The sequence below is a fragment of the Pelobates fuscus genome, chromosome 5 (genome assembly GCF_036172605.1).
Source record: "Pelobates fuscus isolate aPelFus1 chromosome 5, aPelFus1.pri, whole genome shotgun sequence".
Lineage (NCBI taxonomy): Eukaryota > Metazoa > Chordata > Amphibia > Anura > Pelobatidae > Pelobates > Pelobates fuscus.
The window spans coordinates 313311943-313334516 of record NC_086321.1 but is presented as its reverse complement, the minus strand read 5'-3'; the positions used below and the strand labels follow the sequence as shown (position 1 = coordinate 313334516).

The window sequence follows — 22574 nt, the reverse complement described above, 5'->3', positions numbered from 1 at the left end:
ATCACATCCTGTAGTCGCTGCTGGAGCCTGGCATCAAAGGGAGATACTGCACGGCCTTCCATCTCTGAAGTAGTGCTGGTTTTCCCAAGGCTAGGAAGCCATCCCACCGCTGCCACCAATGTAACGGATCACCTGGCACCCCGACTGGGTACCTCCGTTGATGGATGCTCCTAGCGCTTCTTGAGGATTCCAAGCACTCTAGCCGACAACACAACCACCGCAGGACGAACCTCTCTTCCTTCCAGAGCGAAGCAGGAACGAGCTCTTAAAAGAGCTTAGGAGTGATTATAGCAAGGGAATATGCAGAGCATAGCAATCCCTTGTAGCAGATTCCCCCAATAAGAGACAGGACTCCAAATTGAGGGGTGAAGTAGAACTGACAAAATCTTTATTTTACTTGGGACTAGCCCATTTGGTCATTACATTAACATTGCTGTGAAAACTCAATAAAATTACAAACAGTCAAATCATAGCAGGCAACATTCAGTGACTTATTATAACATAATTACATATTTATAAATAGGTGGGGAAGACCATAATTAACACAAATGTCTCTCCTGCATGCAGAATTAGCGATATGCAAATCTACCCGAATATGCAAATTACCAGTCTTGCTATTCAGGTAGTGCATATTACTGTTGCTACCAACAGAGGGCACTACACAAGCTCCATAGCCAAATCCACCTAAGGGGTAGCAATCCTCAGCAGTACAGGAGAGCAGGCAATACATCTCAGGGGCCATAGTCACATGGCAGGAGGCTGGCAATCAGTCTTCTCCAATGCCCAGTGGCAAGGCTGGTACCGCCACAGGCCCCAGTATGGTATCTTGCTTAGGACCCTGGTCAATTGTATCCAGCTCTGGTTTGCTGATATTCTGACATTGCAGCAGGATCTGTTGGCTAAAAAAAATAGTAATAGTGATAACCCTAGAGGAAATGAAACCCATGGTTTAAATAACACTTCTTGTACACAATAATCTTCAACCAAATATATAGAAATTAAAACATAAATAAATCATGTTTAGCTAAAATAAAAAAAATTTGACTGATTGGCCTGAATTACAGGTGTCAAATAAACTTTGCATAAGGTATACACTTTATTATGGCTGATCATACTGAATGTTTTACCAGTTGCTAGGTTGTTATGAAGAACAGGTGCTGCACTGAATTATCAGTGACTGCACGGTTTTAAATTATGTGGAAGAGTGGAAGTCAATATGCACTTTGTACTTTTTTGTTAGATTGATATTTTATATTGCTGCTTCCCCGATCCATCTTTCTAGGGCGGGACATATTTTCCTGTGCAGGTTTTGTTTAGTTTAAACAGTCTATAAAAATTTTCCTTTTTTTTCTCTTGTAAATCTTTTTTTATTTGGATATCATTGACAACAGAAATGTGATCATAAGAAAATTAGAACAGGGGAAATAGAACTGGACAATAAAACAAGCATCATGATGCAGTTTGAAGTATGTCAAAAACATACAATAAACATAAAATTAGGCGTAGCGAAAAAACGGAAGAGACAAAGTCCAGTGCTAGCTAAATTGGGAGGGAGATAACTAAAAAAAGAGAAAGTAAACATAAGGTCGGTATATTGGATCTGCTTCTATTAATTGTTCATACCTTAAAAAGCAGAGAATGTCTCTGATAAGAAATAATGCTTCTTAACCTCAAAGTGGGTGGAAGGGGGGATATTCATTATGCAATGTGAAACCTAAGTCCACTGAGGCATTAAACCATACATGAAAAAAAGGAGCAATGGAACCAGTAGAAACAGTCCACAGTCCTATCCTGGAGTGTTGTGAGTGGAAGGCACGAAGGGAACCACATTGGGAGGGTTCCTGTTGAGGTGAACACAGCCAGTTCAGGAGAGAAGAAGGTTTTCAGTTCCATCACTAGGTTAGTTATATCCCTCTTTGTAGAGAAATTTTCAGAGGATACTGGTTGTTTACTGGCAGTATAATTTTGAGTGGATCTTGCTTTCATCCTCCAAGACAGATATGTAGGAATGTGATAGGTCTGCCATTTGTTTCTGCTTACCAGCCTAGAAAAGAAGATTTATTTGGGAACGTCTCCTCATGGTGTCAGTAGGACATTGTTGGATATCATCAATTTCAATATGGTAGTTTAGCCCAAATGTTTTGTAGAACAGCTCCAATTCCATGAGACTAGCCTCAACGCCTGCTAACCACCCCACCCATGTTTTTTTTTTTTTCTTTTTTACATTTTCTTCAAATCATTCTCACATACATTAAATTTACTTCAAGCAATATCCTCAATTTTCCCCAGCAATTTCCGGCAAGCTCTTCTGAGTGCTGGGAGCAGCTTTGAAGACACTAAAGCACCAGTATTCTGCCTTTTATTTACTCCCTCTGTTGCCACATATCTTATTTTTTCCTCCATTACCTCTATTGTTACTCTTGTTACTGTTACTTTTTAAATGCTATTTTCTGTAAATGCATGTCTACTGGCATTTACTAGACATGCGATTAATTTCTTGGGATATAGAATGTATTTTGAAACTCCACACATTTTTTCTCCCTTTCCCTTCATTTGTTATTACAATGTCCACTACTTTCCCCAGCAGTACATACCTTCTGCTACATGTCATCTTCTCATTCTGGTCTTACACTCACTAATATCAAATCCAGTCCAAGCAATACCCTCATTTTGAACTAAGCTTTGCCCAACTTACCTTCCCTCCTTCCACCTACCCTGGTTTCCGATTCATTTATAGCATGTCTGGCATCTCCCCCAATTACCACCTCAATGCAGTAAATGCTAGATCTAAGCTTATGGGCAAGGTCCTCTATTCCTTCTGCATTAGTTTGTTTATATTGTACTGTCCATCTTCCCCAATTGTACAGTGATGCAGAATATGTTGACGCTTAATCAATATCTATAATAATAAAAATAAATCATACAGAATTATTTTGCGTTGTTTTCATATATACATATTTACTTAATTGAAATATAGTTTCAGTAGCAGACACTAGATAAATTGAGTTTACTGATAGATATTGCCGTGACATCATACAGATGCAATGAAAAATGAGTTTACTCTTTTAACATTTGACTGCTAATGCTGCCTTCTATTGGACAGGGCTTGTGCTATGGATTACTTAGGTGGGTGCCTGTGCAATGGAGAGATTACCACCTCCATTAGGCAGATGAGTATACTGAGCGCCGATACTGCACAGAGCCCTAAACTAAAAAAATTTTTACTGAATGAGTTCAAATCTGTGCAGATTACATTCTTCTCACATAGCTGAGTGTGACATTTTGTCACTGCTGGATGTAGAAACCCTCCTGACATTTCATAATAAGTAAAGATGAATATGCCCTCAATGACCACTCTACTCAGTAGACAAAGTATATGCAAAACAACTTGAACCTTTCTCCCTCTTAAGTATGCCTGTAACTGTGTCTCTGCTGCCTGGTTAGTAGAACGGTTCCAACAGGTTACAGACAAGGCGTGTGTAATCAACACCACGAGCTGGAGAGCAAACAGATTAAATGAAGAGATGGGAGAGAACTCATCAAAGCAACTTGGAGCACAGAGCAATTGTGATGAATTACAAATAAAGCTCTTCTCCTCTTCCATCCAAACTGACCGAGCACCCACCGCCAAAAGACCAAAACGAACAAAGAAGAAAGCAGCTAAGCTAACCCGGCCAATCCGTGAGGTGAGTTGGGAAGCTCCACTTAGCAGGCAGGTCATTGTTTCCAATTCCTGAAACATTTCCGGTGACATTGCCATGCTGAGAAACCTGAGTGAGAGAGGAAAAGTAGTTAGATGGATATCTATTGTGAGGAGTTAATAATCTGCAGTTCCCATTAGATATTGCTACTCATTGGTCACTGGATATGTAATTCTGTGGCATCTAAGTACAAAGTGTTAAACATAACTACTAAGGAAAGAAAGAGAGTAACTAACATTTAATGGAAGTTGAGCAATAATATGAAGAACAAACCCAGCACCCTTTTAACCTTGCAGTTTTGTGTAGACAAAAAAATACACTATCACTGGGTTGGCCATAGGCATGCAGACTAGGTGAACCTGGTGTGCAGATGCATCATGCACACAGTAATGCAGCTGGAGAGCCAACTAGTCCTCCTTCCCTGGGAGGTCATAGTCTGAACCTCAGGTGGGTGCAGCTCACTCTATATGCTCTCTCATGGTCCTGCAAGAGAATGAGCATTTACAGTGATTTGTAAGAGATGCAATCCATAAGGTCCTTTAACCAGATACTGATCCTACTGGTCCAACAGGGAATATGGAAAACTTACCCCTGAACAATAAATGTAGTTTCACCACACACATCACAATAATCTACCCATGCACAGACATCCACTCGTCACACATACAGAAACACAAATCACCCATAGCTACCCACACACATCCTTGACTGCTACCCATACACAGCAAAACACCCACCATAGCTAACCACACATATAGTGTAGATATCCTCAGTCTTTGGGTTACCTGGAGCTACTATGGCTGTGTCTAGCTTCTCGTCTCTCTCCTCAAACTGAAGGGGGAAGGAGAGAGGCGAGAAGCTAGACACAGCCATAGTAGCTCCAGCTAACCCAAACACTATATCCCGAAGTGGGGATTGTACCACTACAAGCGCTAGACGCTAGAGCTAGCCATAGTTCTGCCAAACGGGAGTGCATTATTATTATTTCACTACAACCACTTTATGTGAGACATATTGCACTATTTGGTCCTTTTCCCCTTCTTCTTTCCATTTTATATCACTGAGTATCGGAGAGATGGATTACCAATATCATTCCCAAGCCTCAGGAATCCACACCTGTCGCTGAATATACCATAAAGACACCATTTGGTGTGAACCCAAAGGTTCTCTTCTACACCTTTAAACTTTCTGACATTGGCTATATCCCACTATATCCCACCATCCTTTGTGGTGCAGCCCCTATTTATTTGTGCACATTTCTATAAACAAATTAGGCACACTGCCACACACACAGCCAGAAACAACTCACAGCTATCCAAATATATCACTAATAGCTACTCACACAGCCACACACAACAATAATAGCCATCCACACATCCATCCCACACAACCAAAACACACACATCATACACAGCCAGTAACATTCAGCACACACAGCTATAACACTTTCAACCACCCACCACACAGCCTTTTAGAACATATTCACCTTATGTAAAATTAAAAAAATAACATAGATAAAAAATTCCTGGGAGCACATGTAGAATGTGATAAAGTTCTCACCCTTATATAACTATACAGTTTCTTCCAAAAATTCATTTTTCAAGAAATGTATATATATATCGAGAATAATGTTATATGTTTCAGTTTTCCCAGTGTGATTTTTTTTTAAGATAAAATTGTTTGAAAAGTGGAAGACACCTAACTCCTAGTCTAGTCTTCCAATTCCCAACCTCCTACATCCACTGTCTGTTTAGCCCCTTAAGGACAGAGGTATTTGCCCAGGTTCTGAAAACAAAACCTATCATTTACACTGCTTTTATTCTTTAATTGCTCCCATTCATATATATATATATTTTTTTTAATTCTTTATTTTTGCTGTGCAAAAGTTTAACAGGCAGGCTTGGCATGTCACAACAGTGAAAACAGACTTTACAATAAGCATAAGACTGTGGCATGCGATAATACTGCACATTTTTTTTTTTTTTATAAACATAAACAGATTGATGCATATAATGTCGCTTAACAAGAAAACAGTAGGGTTGTTTGAGTCATAATATATGGATTGACATTAGAGCATGCCTTTAGATTAATAACATGTTTGGGACTAAAGGTTGAACGTGAGGGATGGCCCGGGGAAACACACATATAGGCTATGTTTAGAGACATTGGCTATTACACTATAAAACTTGTAAGGCATGTAACTGTTAAGATGATTTTATTTTTTTGTTTTTTTCTTATATCAATTTTACATATCCAGTGCAACTAAAAGAAAATAACTCAAAATAAAATCCTATATCAATCCTGATTTTTAAATACTAGAGTTGAGGGACACCTGGATGTTCGGGTCCGGCGGGTTCGGCCGAATTTTGAAAAAAAGGCTGGGCCGAACTTGACCCCGAACCCGAACCTCATTAAAGTCAATGGGGACCCAAAAATGGTTCTAAAAATCTCCTGGAAAGGGCTAGAGAGCTGCAAAAGGAAGTAAAATGGGGGTACGAGTAGGACAAGTGCCCTGCAAACAAATGTGGATAGGAAAATCACTTAAAAATAATATAAAATAAGCAGCCGCTTAGTAGATAAATCCCTAATTGCCACGGTATCTACCAAAAGGCTCAAAGACCTAAATCGGTCACCTTAATTGGTCTTTCAGACACATTTACTAATACTAAGTAAAGATAAAGATTACTTAGTATTAGTAAATTCAGCCCCCACTCGCTATACTGCGAGTAGGGGCGTGTCTAGTAAAAAAAATTACTATTGCCCCCACCCCTGTGCGACGGGTGGGGGCCCTAAATAACAATAAGGGGAAGATCTACTGTCCTCCCCCCCGGCCCCCACCCCTGCATGGTGGGTGGGGGCCATAAATAAAAATTGGGGGGGACACACCTAAGGTCCTCCCCCGGCCCCCACCCCTGCGCGGCGGGTGGGGGCCCTAAATAACAATAAGGGGGGGGACCTAAGGTCCTCCCCCCGGCCCTCACCCCTGCGCGGCGGGTGGGGGCCCTAAATAACAATAAGGGCGGGACCTAATGACCTAATGGGGGGGCATTAACTAAGTACCTGTTAAAAAAGATAAAATACAAGTTACCATTTGATGTTTTATTTCTTCTAAAATCTTCTTTTCCAGCCCCAAAAAAGGCCAAATCAAAATCCATAATAACCGACGCACTTAAAAAAACTGAGCGCAAAAAAAAAAAAATCCATCTTCACCCATGGAGGGCTCCCCGCAGACTGAGCTCTGCAGGGCGGGGGAAGGGAAGAGCACTCTGATTGGTTAGCTTGAAATCCAGCCAATCAGAGTGCTCTGTGTCATTTACACAGCGTTGGTAAATTCCAAAGAACTTTCCCAAGCTGTGTAAAATGACACAGAGCACTCTGATTGGTTAATTAATCCATCAATCAGAGTGCTCTGTGTCATTTTACACAGCGTAGGAAAATTCCAAAGAACTTTCCCACGCTGTGTAAAATGACACAGAGCACTCTGATTGGTGGATTTCAGCCAACCAATCAGAGTGCTGTGACAGGTAAATGTAGAGACATTAGGTCCCCCACCTATTGTTATTTAGGGCCCCCACCAGCCACGCTGTTAATTAGGTTCCCCCCCAATTTTTATTTATTGCCCCCACCCACCGCTCAGGGGTGGGGGCCGGGGGGGAGGACAATAGGTCGCCCCCCTTATTGTTATTTAGGGCCCCACCCTCCGCACAGGGGTGGGGGCCGGGGGGAGCACAGTGGGCCCCCCCTTATTGTTATTTAGGGCCCTCATTCACCGCTCAGGGGTGGGGGCCGGGGGGGACAATAGGTCCCCCCCTTATTGATATTTCGGGCCCCCACCCGCCGCTCAGGGGTGGGGGACGGGGGAGGCAATAGGCTCCCCCCTATAGTTTAAAAGCCCCCACTCGCGTGTCGCGGGTGGGGGCTCAGGAGGGGGGAATTTTTTTTTATTTTTTTTTAACAGCGAGAAGCCACAGGCTGCTCACTGTTTAATAGACATGCCCCTACTCGCAGTATAGCGAGTAGGGGCATAATTTACTAATACTAAGTGACCAGCTTCTATAGAGGCTGGGTCACTTGCTGCACTGGCCAATCACAGCCATGCCATTAGTAGGCATGGCTGTGATGGCTTCTAAGGGCACACGAGTCAAACGCTTGTTGATTGGCTGCCCTGCAGCCTTTCAAAACGCGTCATTAAATCATTAAATCGGCTTACTCCCCCGAAGACAAGCAAAAAAAACAACAAATTTGTTAAGGTGGGCTACCTAGCATGTGCATGCATTGAGTAGTAAGGCTAGGGACTCCAAGTCTCCATTCCAAGTTAATCCCTCTCCCCCCCTCCCCCTTCTTCTGTTCCTGTTCCCCCCCCCAAAAAATGGCCAACGCATCACCAATTGCACAAAGTCCGAGCCTCGGCAAGAAGCCGAACCAGCTCAAGAGCAGATAGCTGTCAAATTTTTGTTGGACTGCGTGTGCAGTAACCGTTTCCTGTTATATAACCTGTACCAAACGTATGACCGTAATGTCCGCATTGCCATATCTTGTAAAACCAGTGTAACCAAAACTGATTGTACTGTATGCTTATTCCTGATGTTGGCATAATAAAGATTATATATGAAAAAAAAAGAATCGGCTTACTCCGAACTCCAACCTGAACATTCAGTGATATGTCCGTGTTCGGGTCCGGGGTCCAAAAACCTAATGTTCGGTACAAACCCGAACTTTTCAGTTCGGGTTCGCTCAACTCTATTAAATACCTCATATGTCCCAAACTAACCCTAACTGTATGTTTATAATGTTAACTGTATATCTACCCTAAACTCACCCATAACCCTAAACTATCAATAGCCCCAAAACAGCATTAACTCAAACTCAGAATTTACCCTTACCTTACTCTACCACTAACTCTTACCCTATCCTTATCCCTAAATCTAACCCTTACCCTAACCCAGGACTGCCTCTGCTGCATATATATGCAGTGAGGCAGCTCTCTAATTCGGCGAATTAGGCAGCTGCCTAAGGCCTCGCGGCCGCCTAAATCACCTTGAGACAGACTGATTTGTCTCTGCCGGGTGTGAGCTGCAGACCATGTAATGGAGGCCTTGTGAGCTCCCAAGGCAACGCTCTGTCCAGAGCTCGTGAGAACCCCATGACGTTTTCTGCAGCTCACACTGGGCAGAGCTGCAGACCGGAGGGCCTGCCCATCGTATCAGTGTCCTTTACAGTGTGTGATTGTGCTGCCTCAAAACGTTAGTTTGTCAAGTAGATTGTCACTAACTATAGTCTGCAAAGCAAAGGGACAAAAATCATAGAAGGATAAGTGTGGACTGATGCAGAGTTTCTTACTAAGTGTGCCTTGGTCTGTATGTGCAAAGTCTTTGAGTACCCCCTGTGCTCGGCCTTTGGACATCGGTTAAATTTGGCTTCAGTCCACTGCAGCTATTGGGTACAGGGCTACTCCCAGAGAACGAAAGCGAACTCCTGATCTTTGATCACCTCTCGGCTTTGTCTCTAAATGATCCTGGTCACGCTGTTTTGAGCCTGTACTCTCCCATGCTAAAGGGCATGTCCCAGAGCTGCAGCAGACTTGCCTCCCATGAATAATCGTACTGTTAAGTCAAGCCCATTAGCGTGGTTTGACTTTGATGATATAAGAGGCCAGATACGTTTGGGATAGTCTACCCGCTGTTTATCATTTGGCTCTGTTGGAAAATTTGGAGAGATCAAAAGAGGGGATTTGTAGTGTGGGAATTTCCCTGACAGCCACAGTGTCGCTAAGAATCAAGAGAGAAGGGTAAGAGTCCCCTCAATCATAGCTGGGCTATGGTAAACGATCTTAGCAAGGGTGATATTGCGTCACCCTCAAGTAAAGAGTTCTCCTACCCCACAGGAGAGTATGAATAAGAAATATGGTGTGTGGGTCAGCCGGCATCTGCCAAAGTGGAGCAAGCTGACTAAGTGAATGGATTTTGGGATTCCCAAAGGGGGAACCTTTGGAATTACCCCGCTGGGAGAATCTCTACAAAACTTTCAAGCAAAAATTAGTAGAGCCAAATGAGAAGGCAGCTTGGAGTAGATGGACTGTAGAATCCTATCAGAGACAGCAAAAGGCCCAAGGTATTTTTACTGTAGAGACTAAGACAGATAGAGCAGCTTGCTATCTCTCTAGTGGAGTATGCCGTGGACAATACAGAGACCCCGAGAGACCTAGGGGCCAAACCATGTATATGGGCACACCCCAAAGGGAAATCATGGCCTTTCACCATTTGAGATTTTATTTGGTAGACCATCACTGACAGGCCTTTTCTTTCCACAAGACTTACATGAACAGTATGCTTCTTTAACTGATTACGTTGTCCAGCTGCACAAGCAACTGACTAATTTGCGTGAAAAAGTTTTCTCTTCATTACCAGATCCAGAAGAAACAACCGGAACTCACCACTTGCATCCTGGAGACTGGGTGGTGATAAGGAGATACGTGAGGATACATTTAGACCCCCAATTTGATGGCCCATACCAGGTATTACTGACCACACCAACCTCAGTCAAGGTGGAAGCGAAACCAAACTGGATACACGCTTCCCACTGTAAGCTAGTAGATTTCCAGCTCAGCCACGGGGTTCTGACGTTCAGAGCTGAATACAGCTCATTGGTTAGTCCGGAGTAGTGATGTCTCGAACATAAAATTTTCCGTTCGCAAACAGCGGACGCGAACTTCCACAAATGTTCGCGAACGGGCGAACCGCCATAGACTTCAATAGGCAGGCAAATTTTAAAACCCACAGGGACTCTTTCTGGCCACAATAGTGATGGAAAAGTTGTTTCAAGGGGACTAACACCTGGACTGTGGCATGCCGGAGGGGGATCCATGGCAAAACTCCCATGGAAAATTACATAGTTGATGCAGAGTCTGGTTTTAATCCATAAAGGGCATACATCACCTAACATTCCTAAATTGTTTGGAATAACATGCTTTAAAACATCAGGTATGATGTTGTATCGATCAGGTAGTGTAAGGGTTACGCCCGCTTCACAGTGACAGACCAAACTTTCCGTTTAAGGCATCGCAAACAACCGCAAACAGTCCATTTGCACAACCGCAAACTCCCCATTTGCACAAGGTTGGATACCAAGCTAGCCATGTCCCATTCCTTGTCCTCACTGATGTCATTGAAGGTCTCTTCCTCCACCCAGCCACGTACAACACCAAGGGTCCCCGAAAGGTGACAACAAGCCCCCTGTATTTTTTTTTAAATGTACACTACTGTTACACCAGATAATGTATAATAAACACAGGTTACTGGCTATGGGGAGGATAATGTATAATAAACACAGGTTACTGGCTATGGGGGGATAATGTATAATAAACACAGGTTACTGGTTGTGGGGGATAATGTATAATAAACACAGGTTACTGGTTGTGGGGGGATAATGTATAATAAACACAGGTTACTGGTTGGGGGGATAATGTATAATAAACACAGGTTACTGGCTATGGAGGGATAATGTATAATAAACACAGGTTACTGGCTATGGGAGGATAATGTATAATAAACACAGGTTACTGGCTATGGGGGGATAATGTATAATAAACACAGGTTGCTGGCTATGGGGAGGATAATGTATAATAAACACAGGTTACTGGTTGTGGGGGGATAATGTATAATAAACACAGGTTACTGGTTGTGGGGGCATAATGTATAATAAACACAGGTTACTGGCTATGGGGGGGATAATGTATAATAAACACAGGTTACTGCATATGGGGGGGTAATGTAAAATAAACACAGGTTACTGACTATGGGGGATAATGTATAATAAACACAGGTTACTGCATATGGGGGGGGGGGTAATGTAAAATAAACACAGGTTACTGGCTATGGGGGATAATGTATAATAAACACAGGTTACTGGCTATGGAGGATAATGTATATTAAACACAAACACACAAAAAAAAGAATACAAAAAAAAAGAATGCAGCTTCAGAATTAATCTAAATTGTATGCTGTCTAGGAGGTGGGAGGGTCTGGGAGGGAGGGTATGCTGCTGATTGGCTGGAATGTGTCTGCTGACTGTGAGGTACAGGGTAAAAGTTTACTCAATGATGACGAATAGGGGGCGGACCGAACATCGCATATGTTCGCCATCCGCGCAAACGCGAACACGCTATGTTCGCCAGGAACTATTCGCCAGCGAACTGTTCGGGACATCACTAGTCTGGAGCACTATAAATGCTGACAGAGGGGATCCCCTCAGAGAGGTTTATCCTGCTTATTCTGAATTGCTGTCTAGGGAGATTTAAATCCTCATTTAAAGATCTGTATTCACCACTCACTTTGATACCTATGAGTCCCTGGTGTGAATAAGGATTTAAGACTACTCACACCAAAACTGCAGGTTATGCCAGTACAGCCTAAATGTGTTATGTGTGATATGTACTCACATAATAAAAATTTGTAGAAAATTGTCTAGTAAGGACACAAAAAAGCATATTATTTTACGATAGTACTAGTGCTAAAAATGCCTCCTGCAAGGTTCCAGTCTGACTTGAATAAATTATAATAATGGGATACTTCACTACGCAAACCCCCAAAATATCAGTGTTTAGTAGATATACCTCCAATAAAAACATGCATGCATTTAATTATGCATTTTCCATTGGGGGGTATATCGAAAAATATTTAGATATTTGCAAGCCTTCCTGTTCTTCCACGTCCCAGTCAAACCGTGGCTGTCCAATCACAGACTTCCTAATCCAGTTTAAGGAGAAGTCTTTATATGGCAGTTGCTCTAAGCCAGGGATGCCGTAAAGGTTCCCAGACGTTTTAAAACTACAGCCTCCATGATGCTTTATCATTCTAAAACAACATGGTAGTTGTACAACATCTGGGGACCTCCTACCTTTTTGGCACCACTGCTCTAAGCACCAATGAGCTAATTTATAAAATTACCAATTTCTATTGAAATCTGCACTTTTTGTAAAATGAAAAAAGAGGGCACACATCACACATAAAGCATCTGTAAGCCAAAACATATCTCCACTGTTGATCACTAGAACTATGAAGCTCTATATATATATATATATATATATATATATATATATATATATATATATATATATATATATATATATATATATATATATATATATGTTTTTTTGTTTGTGTTAGTAATGTTTAGTATTGCTCAATAACAAAATGTTCCTTTATAAATACATCAGGTAATACCCCTCTACATTTATTACAAGACATATCAAATACATGAATCGCTTTAGGTATGTCAGGCACTGCAATAGATGTCTAGTCGGCAGATTCCTAACTGATTCCCCAAGCAGATTCACTTTACTATGCCTACCATAACAATTTATACTAATATATTTGGTAACCACAGACTTTCTCTTGCCAAAGATGATGATCATGCTCACCTGTACAAGTGTATGTATGGTTCCTGACAGTGTATATATTGAGTCTTTGTTGTATCTGTTCCCAATATGTGGTCTCAGTTCTCTCACTGTTGTCTGGTATGTAAGGTTTTTTTTTGCCAGCAGTCCATCAAGTGTGTGACCTTACTATGTTCTTCTACAACACTAAGCTTGATCGTATTCCTTTCTTCCTCATTTCACTTCTGAGCTCATGTTTATCCACAAACACATGCTGCTTGTTGGGAGGAGAATAGCAGATTTAAACCAGAGAGGGCAGGATATGAGTTGAGCAAACTAGAAAACTGTATTGCCAACGGAGGACTAATAAACAGGATACTAAATAACAGGTGCTGCAATATTTTTTTCTTTGTATTCCCACAATCCACGTTCCTCTTTTCTCGGTATTAAAGCATTGGAAGTGATCAGCATCAGTCACATCACAATGAGACTGTCACTGTTCACATTTCTGTTCACATTTTATGAACTTTGCTAATTTTATGTATTGATACTCCACTATGATAATCTGCCTACTCATATGTATTGTGAAAAAAATAAAAAAAATAAAAACCCTAAATAAATCACAGTATTGTTATAAAGTTCTCTGTGTCCCAAAATGCTTTGTATGTTGAAATTGTTTTTTTTATTTGTATGCAGAAATTCATGACAACAAACAACAGCAATACAAAACATGAAAATACAGATTATTGCAAGTCTGCTGTCTATTTGAAACAGAACTATAGCATATTCTATAACAATTAGGTGACTTTTTTTTTTTTTTTAACAAAATGGCTTCGAGTGTAAATATGCAGTGTATTGTAAAAAATGCCCACTGTAGTGTTTTGGAACCAGCATGCCCCAGCCCTGGTTCTGTATGCAACTGTTTTAAATTGATTTAAACAAACCAAGTGCCCCTCATGCACCCATGAGTCAAGACATCACTTGTGGCCCCTGATGTCCGCTGGCAGGGTTTGCCAATGAATGCCGTCCAGATATGGACAGAATCAATATTGCTCATTTCAACTTCCATAATATCAATATACTGAAGAGGAAACAGGGCCACAGGCACCCAGGGGACCCTCAGTTTATGTCAAGAAAAGGGAATAGTACAGGGTATGATGGCATTTCTACTACAGCTCATTTTAGTGCTTCATGTGCCCCTTTAACTCTCAATTACATTCAAAATAACCACATACATTCATTTCCCTACGGCTTATATGTTTAGTATATGTCAAATTGTAATGCTACTGCAACAAATAATGCAATGAATAGGCAATCTGTCAGAAATGAGAAAATCATAGATATATGTGTAGCCATATGATAGACCATTTGTGTGTGTGCTAATTAGGTTGAACTAACCATATTTCAACTGGATTTGCTTTTAATAAATGTGAGAATAGAAAATCTGCTTGAAATTTGGGTTTTTAATTGAATTTTGTCCATCCAGATATGGATTTTAGTAAAGAACCATATAAATGAGTTTGTAGAATGCTTAGTATCTCAGAAACGACTGCTCTCCTTGGATTGCAGTCTTGATTTAATTATATCTGTTGATAACAGTCTATGATTATCAGATTTTTTTTTAATCAAGTTTCAGCAGCATTTAATGTCATCTGAAATTTAAACAGCCAAACTCGATAAATGGGTTGACTGATCTAAAAGCATGCTTACCTGCCTTTTTTTTTTTAATGAAAAACCTGTTAGTTACAAAAAAAGTAACTAGTAAGTTCTTAATAGAAGGAGGTAGAAGAAGCCCCACATAGGGCTGGCCCAAGACATTGTGCTGCATGGGTCCAAGGATTAAACGCTGCCCCCACCACCACCAAAAGCACACCCACCAAAGTAAACCCACATCCATTTTGTTATATAATGATAAAACTAAAATGAAACTTGTCAGGATCATGATTAGATCAAAACAATCAAATAAAATATTTAAAGCAAAGAATGCCAAATTAGACATCACAATGTATGCTTCTGCAAGGATATTAAAATATAAGCTAAGCAGCACAATAGAAATCAATTACTAAAATTAATAAGGAGTAGGTAGGTTAATTTGTCATGTAGGATGTATCCCATTAGATAAGGGTGTTTTCTGTACATCTATATTATTCTTGTATGGGTTGTGTTTTACAGAGAAGCTTATGGACATTGTATAATGCAAGGCTGTATGGGATTTGATGCTTCCCTGCATAAGGTATATTGTAATATTACTGTGTGATCACTATACTCATGGATTGCATACAGAACAAGTGTCATAGTAGCTCTGACTCACCGATTGCCAGCGAACCGAAACACTATCTTTGATAGCCTGTTTATTCCTAGAATTGTCTTTCTGCAGTTTTTCAGGATTTCTTTCATGGCTACATGCATGGCTGCCATGAGAAATTTTGGGGCCCCTTACATAGCTCAAGGTCTGAGCCTCTGGGGCCTGCACCCAAGAGTGTGTGTGCAGAGCGGATGCAGTGTGTGTGTGTAGTCGATGCAGTGTATATATTGTGCATGTAGAGTGTGTGTGTAAATATGTAGGGTAGAATAGGGGCTGCATACTGTTGGCAAAAGGTTTTTCTTTATTTTTTTTTTAGTAACAAAATATACATTTTACTCCCTCCATCCTGCCTCTTACCTGTGGCCAGAGAGGAGTAACATTACGCTCCCTGGTGCTCGAGTGGCTTTGAGCAGGCTGCCAGGAGCTTGTATATTGTAAGAGGGGGCACAGCACACACTATCTTCAGTTTCCGGCAGTTTCCTCTCTCCAAATCGTCTGAGCCTGGTATGCTGTGTGGAGCGTTGCCATGGTAACCCGCTTTAATGGCCGGGTGCTCGCGAGAGTTGGAGAGAGGAGCTGCTAGAAACTTGCTTGTGCTGGGCCCCTCTTCAATATACATGATGCAGCCTCCCATAGGAGCATGATATACAATTACTGTTTCCTGGGCTGTGAGGTGAGGGGCGGGCCTGTGAGGGCTGTCAACTTCTGGCCTGGGGGGGCAAAACTATTTAATTGTCCATAGTGTATGTTACAAACCGCCATTTGTAACTGGCCCTTTAAATGATAAATTGCCCTGCTTCCCTGGGTTGTGGAGAAGCCTATTTGCCAGCCTCCTTCCTCATGACTATGGCCCCTGGGATTTTGTGCCCATGAATACTTATGGACTTTTATTGGGTGTGTATGGCCCTTTAAGAACCGTCACTGTTGTGACTTTGGTGAACAATGCCCCTTTAAGACTATGTCCCCAGACCTGTAAAATAACTTGTCCCTGGCTTTCTCCCACTTGGTTCAGTAAATGGGGCTTACTGAACCAAGTACCACACAGGCGGACCACCCAGAAGTGGAAGTGTGCAGGCAATTTACCTCCCAGGCTGTGAGGTTACTGCAGGTTAATTGCCGACCGCTGGGTGGCCGCTGTTTGTGCAAACGAACACGTGGTGGCGGCCATCTTTGTTCATTCAAACAAGGTCAGCGGTAGGTGTAGCCAAATTCATGGAACTAAAATCAGCTACACATTTCAACGAACACCGCTGACCCTTACCTTCTCCCATACTGAATTTTCAGCTGCGGAGACTAAGTCCCGTTCGAAGATTCAAACGCACATTCGAATGGGACTTAGTTGTTTTTCTGCATGAAATTGACCGACCGCACAGCCCAAATCTATGGAACTGTTTTGGGCAGGAAAATGTGCTTGCGGTCGGTCATAAAGGACTTCCGTCTAACTTTTGATCTACTGGATGGATTTGTCTGAGAGTGTTTATGTTTAAAGTGTGCTGATTAATAATATGTAAGATTGGATGTATGGTTTTAAAGTTACAGTGTATGTGTAAAAATTGTATTTTTACTGTCTGCAGGGCCGGCGCGTCCATAAGGCGGCTCAGGCGGCCGCCTTAGGGCGCACCGGCCCGGGGGCGCAAAAGTCCGGGTGACCGGCAGGAGGGAAGCGCACAGCTCCCCTCTCCTGCCGGTCACTTCTTGTAGCGTGGGCGAGCGCCAACCGGCAGTGCAGCGGACTGTGTGGTGGGGGCGGGGATATGAACACGTCATATCCCTGCTCCCTCTGTAGCACACAGCGTGGCTGGCGCCCAGCAGGGGCGGAGCTACCGCCGGCCCCCTCACGTCAGCCTGGGAGGAAGTCCTCCCAAGAAGAGAGCAGAGAGGAGGCAGAGAGGAGGGGGGCTGGGCAGGACCAGCTCCTCCAACTCCCAACTACCTCAGGCAGCACTTTGGATCCCAGGTAAGCCACCCTCCTGAACCTGTCTGTCAGTGTGCATATGTCTGTCTGTCTGTCAGTGTGTGTGTATGTCTGTCTGTCTGTCAGTGTGTGTGTCTGTCTGTCAGTGTGTGTGTATGTCTGTCTGTCAGTGTGTATGTCTGTCTGTCAGTGTGTGTGTCTGTCTGTCAGTGTGTGTGTGTGTATGTCTGTCAGTGTGTATGTCTGTCTGTCTGTCAGTGTGTGTATGTCTGTCTGTCTGTCAGTGTGTGTATGTCTGTCTTTCAGTGTGTGTGTGTGTGTGTATGTCTGTCTGTCAGTGTGTGTGTGTGTGTGTGTCTGTCAGTGTATGTATGTCTGTCAGTGTGTGTGTGTATGTCTTTCAGTGTGTGTGTGTATGTCTTTCAGTGTGTGTGTGTGTGTGTGTGTGTGTGTGTATGTCTGTCTGTCAGTGTGTGTGTGTGTGTGTGTCTGTCAGTGTATGTCTGTCTGTCAGTGTGTGTGTGTGTATGTCTGTCTGTGTCTGTGTGTGTGTGTGTATGTCTGTCTGTCAGTGTGTGTGTGTGTTTGTGTATGTCTGTCTGTCAGTGTGTGTGTCTGTCTGTCAGTGTCTGTATGTCTGTCTGTCTGTCAGTGTGTGTGTATGTCTGTCTGTCAGTGTGTGTATGTCTGTCTGTCTGTCAGTGTGTGTGTCTGTCTGTCAGTGTGTGTATGTCTGTCTGTCTGTCAGTGTGTGTATGTCTGTCTGTCAGTGTGTGTATGTCTGTCTTTCAGTGTGTGTGTGTGTGTGTGTGTATGTGTGTCTGTCAGTGTGTGTGTGTGTGTGTGTGTCTGTCAGTGTATGTCTGTCTGTGTGTGTGTGTGTGTCTGTCTCTGTGTGTGTGTGTCTGTCTGTTAGTGTGTGTATGTCTGTCAGTGTGCATGTCTGTCAGTGTGTGTGTGTGTCTGTCTGTCAGTGTATGTCTGTCTGTCAGTGTGTGTATGTCTGTCTGTCAGTGTGTGTGTGTGTGTGTCTGTCTGTCAGTGTGTGTGTGTCTGTCTCTGTGTGTGTGTGTGTCTGTCTGTTAGTGTGTGTGTGTATGTCTGTCAGTGTGTGTGTATTTCTGTCTGTCAGTGTGTGTGTATTTCTGTCTGTCAGTGTGTGTGTATGTCTGTCAGTGTGTGTGTGTCTGTCTGCAAGTGTGTATGTATGTCTGTCAGTGTGTGTGTGTATGTCTGTCAGTGTGTATGTCTGTCTGTCAGTGTGTGTATGTCTGTCTGTCAGTGTGTGTATGTCTGTCTGTCAGTGTGTGTGTATGTCTTTCAGTGTGTGTGTGTGTGTGTGTGTGTGTCTGTCTGTCAGTGTGTGTGTGTGTGTGTCTGTCTGTCAGTGTATGTCTGTCTGTCAGTGTGTGTGTATGTCTGTCTGTCTGTCAGTGTGTGTATGTCTGTCTGTCATTGTGTGTATGTCTGTCTTTCAGTGTGTGTGTGTATATGTCTGTCAGTGTGTGTGTATATCTGTCTGTCAGTGTGTGTGTGGGTGTATATTTCTCAGTGTGTGTGTGTGTATGTCTGTCAGTGTGTGTGTGTGTGTATGTCTGTCTGTCAGTGTGTGTGTATGTCTGTCTGTATAATTGTGTATGTATGTCTCTATATGCCTCTCTGTTTCTTTATGTCTGTGTCTGTATTTCTGTGTGTGCCTGTGTCTGTATGAATGTATGTCTGTGTTTGCACGACAATGTACCTGTATGTGTAGATTGTATGACTGTGTTTGTTTGATTGTGTGCCTTTTATGACTGTGTGTCTGTATATCTTTGTGACTGTGTGCCTGAATAATTATGTCTGTGTGCTTGTATGGTTGTGTGTCTGTATGTTTGTGTATTTGTGCACGTATGTATTTTTGCCTGTATCCATGTCTATGTGGGAGAAAAAGAGAGATAGATAGGGGCTGGGGGGAAAAAAGAGACAGAAAGGGGCTGGCGGGGAAGTAAGAAGTACATAAGAGGGGTTGCAGGAGACACACTAAAGGGCACAAAGGGGCCAAAGGGGTAAGACATTGAAGAGGTTGGATATGCAACACTAATGGGGGTAAGAAATTCAAAAGGGGGCTACGAGACACAGAGGTGAAGATGCATTGTTTATTTTTGGGGGGAGGCGTGGGGTGGGGCGTCAAAATGCATCTTCGCCTGTGTAGTCAAAAATCCTAGCACCGGCCCTGACTGTCTGTTATAATTATGTTAACCCCTTGTGTAACATAATTATATCACAGGCAGAGGGGAGGATTTTGTATGTAATTGCTGGGAGTGTTTTCTGTAATGTAGGTGTGTGATTGGTTGTTTTGTAACGCTCTGTGGGTGGTCCTATCTAGGGGAAACCTGCATAAAAGAAGGTTCTTTTGGTGCCAATAAACAGAATGACTTGACCCTCTAACTTGCAGCCTTGACTCATGTTTGTAGGGGACAGATATAATCACTTCAGGGATTGCTATGCTCGTTATCCTCCCTTAGCTACTGCGCTCTTGTAAGAGCTCTTGTTCCTGATCCTGCTTCACTCTACAGAAGGAAGAGGTTCACCTACTGGAACCTGGAGCCTGGTCGTAGGTCCAGGGCACAAGCAGACGGCGAGATACCATCCCAGCAGCGGTGGTTTGTGGAGTCTGCAGTACTTATGGTGTCTACGCAGTAGTTATGTCTACGGTGCTGATGGTCCTTTGGTGAGCGCTAGGAGCATCCTTTCTACGGTCCAACTTCCAGCCAGCCTGGAGGCAACCGTAACAGTGTAGTTTTAGCAACCTACCCACCCATTTTCCACAGTGTCCCCCCCTATTCCAAAATGTTATCTCCTGAAGACACACCCAGATAATCCTCCCCCCCGCCCCGTACTGCATTCTTCCCATGTAAATCTGTTACTGCAACATATCATCCAAGTACATTGCCCCTGCCACATTTCTATTGGGCAAATTTCCCCAAATAACTCATGAGTCCAACTCCCCAGTGACATCCATTCCTAATCCACCACAACTACCCCCAGTGCATAATTTTAAGTCCCCCTGTATGTCTCCCCACTTTCCCAAAAGAATATCCCCATACATCTCAGTGAATCTCTGCATGTTCTGTTGTGTATCTCAGTTCACTTACATTTTGCATTTATCTACATTAAAGGAATACATTAGGAATGCATTAGGAATACAAACCTGTTTACTCTTTACTCTTTAGTGTCCATATCCCTAGTAAACCATAGAAATGTAGAAAGCCTTAAAAATTAATAGAATAGATGATCTACCTTTTTCTATCGTCGAGGCTCCCCCAGCGCTGCTTACTGCTCCGCCTCCTGCAACATTCTAAAACATTGTGGAAGCACCTCTAGTGGCTGTCGGTATGTGAAGGTTTTGTGTCATCTGCAAACACTGACATATGGCTTTTTTATGCCCAAAGCAGTAACACTGAATGCTAATGCTGGTTCCAAAGGGTCATCTCCTGGCCCCCCTCTCGCCGGGCTGAAGGGGGAGGAAGGGGTTAAACACTTACCTTTTTCCAGCGCCGGGCTCCCTCGGCGCTGGGGACTCTCCTCCTCCCTTTGGATGTCATCGTCTGAATGCGCATGCACGGCAAGAGGCTGGATTAACCCATATGTAAACATAGCAGTTTCTCTGAAACTGCTATATTTACAGCAGGCAGGGTTAACCCTGGAGGGACCTGGCACCCAGACCACTTCATTGAGCTGAAGTGGTCTGGGTGCCTATAGTGGTCCTTTAAAACAACATAAATAAACAAAAAAAAACTAAAACATACTGGCAACACTGCTTTTATGTGCTAGCAAATAAGTGATGTGGGGCAAGACAGACAAATAACAGTGGAAGAGAGACCGGTGTGTGGAGAGAGAGACATGTAGGGGGGAAGAAAGAGAGGAAAAAAACTGTGAAAACAGATGAGGACAATTGTATGGTAAATTAAGGTAGTCGGTAGTATATGATTTATATGAGTTGCTACGCTTATTTTTAAGCTAACCTCTGCCCCAAATAAATTTGTGGAATTGTGGATAATCACTGTTTAGTAGATGTAGCCCAAATGAAAACTTGCATGAATTTAATCATGCCTTTTTTTCATTGGAGTTATGTCTAAGAAAAAGGCTTGCAAAAACGGCAGATCTCAATAAATCACAACATCTACCAGCAGTAACAACTAAAGGGAAGCGGGTAGACGGTCACACACCCTCCGGGGCCAGAGACCGATATACTATTTCCCAACTCTACCCTCTAACTACATGCTATTGTACATAGTTGATTTTGCTTGCCAACAAAATAGAAAAAAACAGACGACGAAAATGTATACAGGAAAAGAAACGTATATAAAATGTATAATGTAACTCCTACCGCTGACACTCTGTAAAATTATACCAGCAAATGTGATATCATATGCATGAATGTAAAAGCTTATACGGTAAATCTCAAAATCGTCTGCTCAAAAATAAAGAATTTAAAAAAAAAAAAAAAAAAAACGGCAGATCTCTTCTCTGAAGCCTTTGCAAGCTCTCCACTTCTAACCTCGACCAGACTTTATGTGGCTGTGCAATCACAGACTTCTCAATGCATCTCAGTGAGAAGCCTTTGCAAAATAGGTGCTCTGAGCACTTGCTGACTCTTTAGTGTAAATAAGCTAACCAAACCAGGAAGTAACAGGAACTGTTGTCTGCTTGAAAAACCAGGGAGGTGTAATCAGCATAATTTATAAAAGTGTTCATTTCTATTGAAATCCGCACTATTTTCCAAAATGAATAAAGAGGACACATTCTCACACATAATGCTTTTCATCTAACGTTCTGCTAACGTTCTGTAGGGTCAGGAGTGTTTGACCCCCTTATTGGATCATAGCCCCCTTCCTTGAAGAAAGCCACCAACAGACATCACATACAGCCAGCACAAACCACACATAACATCAAGACAGCAATCACCACACACACACACACACACACACACACACACTACATACAGATTGTATTTCTGAGCAGATTTTATGGTAAAGTTATCTAAATTATAGGTGTTCATATACAGGTACGTGTTTTGCTTTCTGCCATTTCACATATTTTCTTACAGTAACAATGAAAAAATGAGACAGGGATGGGTATGAGTAAGGGCAAGGAGCCATTAGAAAGAGAAAATATGATACCGATACTAGAATTCTTATTGACATCATTATATCATGTTTTATTTCTATAAGCAACTCACTGCATCTAGCTACTCTGTATATTGCATGAGATATGGAGGGAAGAAATACAAAGGAATAC

The 22574-nt window shown here is 42.4% G+C and overlaps 1 protein-coding gene across 1 annotated transcript; it reads right to left on the bottom strand.

Annotated features, from left to right (window-relative positions):
* Positions 1 to 2776: 2776 nt before the first annotated feature.
* On the bottom strand, positions 2777 to 13309 carry LOC134612896 (gap junction beta-1 protein-like). Its single transcript, XM_063457357.1, has 2 exons — positions 13120 to 13309; positions 2777 to 3770 (listed from the first exon to the last, which is right to left on the bottom strand). The coding sequence occupies exon 2, from the start codon at positions 3758 to 3760 to the stop codon at positions 3119 to 3121; it is 642 nt and encodes a 213-aa protein (XP_063313427.1). The 5' UTR covers positions 3761 to 3770; positions 13120 to 13309; the 3' UTR covers positions 2777 to 3118.
* Positions 13310 to 22574: the final 9265 nt, after the last annotated feature.

Coding starts and splice junctions, on each gene's coding strand:
- LOC134612896 (XM_063457357.1), bottom strand. CDS start 3,760: ATGGCAATGTCACCGGAAATGTTTCAGGAATTGGAAACAATGACCTGC.